The following is a 3,485-nucleotide window of genomic DNA, read 5'->3' as shown; positions in this document are numbered from 1 at the left end:
TGTATGGCGCGGTATGAGCTTCTGTCAAAACATTTCGACGAATGTCATTACCACTGGGAACACATATGGGACCTCTCAACGTTAACAAATCATCAATGTTCATCACAAACTCTTATTTCCTTTTTCATCGGCTTTGGATCGCAATTCCACCAACTGATTGTCATTAGGCTTCTCTCGTCGTATCCTATCTGTCAACGTAGGTCGAATAACGAAAGCTGAAAGTCTAGCGATGGTCTCTTGCTCTACTATACCGTTCTCGCTCCTCTGAAGATCAAATAACAAGGGCTTCTGAATCAAAGATCTCAAAGAAGAAACTGACTTGCGTCTCAAAGCATCTGCAACAACGTTTGCTTTACCTGGGTGGTAGCTAATGGTCACATCATAATCTTTAACAAGTTCTAACCACCTCTTCTGCCGCATATTGAGTTCCTTCTGTGAGAATAAATATTTCAAGCTCTAGTGGTCTGTGAAAACTTTATATTTCTCGCCATACAGATAATGCCTCCATATTTTCAATGCGAAGACCGCAGCCGCCAATTCAAGATCGTGGGTGAGATAATTCTACTCATAGTCTCTCAACTGAAGAGAAGCATATGCGATTACTTTCCCACGCTGCATCAGTGCAGCTCCAAGTCCCATCTTTGACACATCATTGTATACAATAAAATCTTCAGTGCCGCACAGAAGTGCTAGGATAGGGGCTGATGTCAACTTGTCTTTCAACATTTGACATCCGTGTTGGCATTCGTTTGTCCACTCAAACTTCATCGCTTTCCTCGTCAGATTGGTTAGTGGCAGGCCTATTTTGGAGAAATTGGAAATAAAACGTCGATAATAACATGCCAAACCAAGAAAACTACGCACCTTAGAGACTGTCGTAGGAATAAGCCATTGTTTAATCACTTCAATCTTCATGGGATCCACTGCAATGCCGTCTCTCGAAACGATATGGCCTAGAAATGATACTTGCTCTAACCAGAATTCACACTTTTTCAACTTTGCGTATAACTGCTTTTCCCTCAATAACTGCAATACAGTTCTGAGATGCTCGGCATGAAGTTCCTGAGTCTTGGAATAAATCAGGATATCGTCATTGAAAACGATAATGAAGCTATCCAGATATGGCTTGAAGACACGGTTCATTAGATCCATGAAGACCGACGGAGCGTTCGTCAACCCGAATGACATGACTAAAAACTCATAGTGGCCATACCTGGTTCTGAATGCAGGTTTAGGGACGTCGGCTTCCCTAACTTTCAGTTGATAATAACCAGAACACAAGTCAATCTTTGAAAACAATGTGGCTTCCTGTAGCTGATCAAAGAGATCGTCAATCCTTGGCAATGGATATTTATTCTTGATCGTGAATTTTTTGATCTCTCTGTAATCAATGCACAACCGCAAAGATCCATCTTTCTTTTTGACAAGTAAAATTGGAGCTCTCCACTGAGAAGAACTCGGATGAATAAAGCCTTTGTCTAATAGATTCTGCAACTAATTCTTAAGCTCCTTCATTTCAGTCGAGGCCATTCGGTAAGGAAGTTTTGAAATTGGAGCAGTACCTGGAACCACGTCAACCACAAACTCAACTTCATAGTCAGGTGGCAATCTAGGCACATAATCTACAAATACGTCAGGAAAATCCCGAACTACCTCAATCTCATTCAACTTCATTGTCATCTCAGTATTCACATCTATCATAGCAGCTAAAAACCCCTGACACCCCTTTGATAACATTTACTGAGCTTTGAGACAAGAAATACAAGGAGTGCCAAGTGAAATACCTGAACTCTGGAAAATCCTGCTATCATCATCTTCTGTAGGAAATCGCACCGTCTTAGCCACACAGTCAATAACGGCACGATATGACGATAGCTAGTCCATTCTTAAAATAACATCAAACGCAACCATGGGAATAATAATAAGATCAGCAAATTAGATTTTCTCATTTACTTGTACTGTACAACCTTTAATAATACTAGAAGGCCATATTTCGTCTCCCGATGGGAACAAAATACTAATGTGGAGGGGTTCATAAGATGGAACAACATTCAAGGAGCGCAAGAAAATTTCAGAAATAAAGGAATGTTTAGCTCCAGTTTCAAGTAATGTAATAGCGGCCTTGCCTGAAATTAAGATAGTACCTGATATAACAGAAGAATTAGGATTTGCGCTTTCTTTGGTCATTGTGAAGATTCTGCCTTGAACCCTATCCTTCCCTTTCTCACCCTTTAATGGATAATTTCTGATTACATTTCCAACACCTCCACAACGAAAGCATCAATTACTTCCAACCAAACACTCACATGTATGCATTTTGTCACATTTTGGACATACAGGTCGATCATATGCAGGCGGTGGCATAGGAGCTTTGGGTCGATGCTCCTCTTTCTCTTTGCCTCTGAACTTGCCCTTACCTTTCCATCCGGATCCTTGGACCTTAGTAGAAAAAACTTGGGTTTCTCTTTCAATTTCCGTCTCGTCCTGATCGGCCATCCTTGATTTTTCAACAATCTCTTTATATGAAGCAGCTTTATACATACAAACTTCTCTTTTAAATTCAGCTCGGACAACTCTCAGAAAATGCTCGCCCTTTTCAATGTAATTACTGGCCAGATATGGGGCAAACTGACACCCCTCTTCGAATTTGAGAATATACTCTTGCATTGACATATTACCTTGCCTCAGTTCTAGAAATTCCTTCACTTTCTGACTTCGAATATCTCGAGAAAAATATTTGTCGTAGAATAAATCTTTAAACTCTTGCCACTTGAGTTCCGAGACATTAACTTATACCTTGGTGGCGTCCCACCAAATCCTCGTCGTCTTGGTTAGTAGAAAAATGGCACAGCTGACTCGATCTTTATCTTCAAACTGAAGATAATCATAAATAGTCTCCACAGCTTTGACCCATTCCAAGGCGACCATGGGATCAGTGCTACCATCAAATTCAGGTGGATTCATCTTTCGAAATCTTTTGTATGGGCCTTCACTACTGGGCTCGGGCCTCATTGCTCTCTCTCTCTCCCTCGCCCTGCATTCTGCATCTGCAAGAGCTGCTGGATTTGTTCGCCGTGTACCTTGGCCTGTTCTTTCAGTAACTTGCTAAATTCATCAACCACTCTAGATGATGAACTATCCTCCCCTTCTGATGCTTTACGTTTAGGCGGCATGATCCTATAATACATATTAGTTTAAAACCATTTCCACACATAACATATCATAATAATTGAAGCTACACGTCCATATTATATCAAATAATGCAAGTACATACATACCGAATTGTTGACAGCTGAGGAAGTCGTATGCCAAATCATTGGTCCGAAAATCTCGGCTCTGATACCAGTAAATGTAACACTCGTGACTAAAATACATAATCAGTGCGGAAGCTTTTAAATATAATTTAGAGAAAAGGTGTTATTTTAAAAAAATTCGGGAAGCATCTCTCCGCAATTAGAACATGCCACCTGCCTCAAGCAACACAT

General features: G+C 40.6%; 1 protein-coding gene across 1 annotated transcript; it reads right to left on the bottom strand.

Moving 5' to 3' along the window:
* Positions 1–1,494: 1,494 nt before the first annotated feature.
* On the bottom strand, positions 1,495–2,964 carry LOC142550606 (uncharacterized). Its single transcript, XM_075659680.1, has 4 exons — positions 2,797–2,964; positions 2,338–2,709; positions 1,954–2,229; positions 1,495–1,716 (listed from the first exon to the last, which is right to left on the bottom strand). The coding sequence occupies exons 1-4, from the start codon at positions 2,962–2,964 to the stop codon at positions 1,495–1,497; spliced, it is 1,038 nt and encodes a 345-aa protein (XP_075515795.1).
* Between the last annotated feature and the right edge of the window lie 521 nt (positions 2,965–3,485).

Source organism: Primulina tabacum, chromosome 7 (assembly GCF_025594145.1).
Source record: "Primulina tabacum isolate GXHZ01 chromosome 7, ASM2559414v2, whole genome shotgun sequence".
Lineage (NCBI taxonomy): Eukaryota > Viridiplantae > Streptophyta > Magnoliopsida > Lamiales > Gesneriaceae > Primulina > Primulina tabacum.
Note: the sequence above shows the minus strand (reverse complement) of the source record. Positions and strands in the feature narration are given on the sequence as shown.

Bases quoted from the DNA above. Each gene is read 5' to 3' on its own strand.
- LOC142550606 (XM_075659680.1), bottom strand. From the start codon at position 2,964: ATGAATCCACCTGAATTTGATGGTAGCACTGATCCCATGGTCGCCTTG. The intron at 2,710-2,796 runs GTATAAGTTAAT...ATTCGAAGTCAG, and splicing joins TTTGGTGGGACGCCACCAAG to AAAGTGAAGGAATTTCTAGA. The intron at 2,230-2,337 runs GTATGTCCAAAA...TATCCATTAAAG, and splicing joins CGCCTGCATATGATCGACCT to GGTGAGAAAGGGAAGGATAG.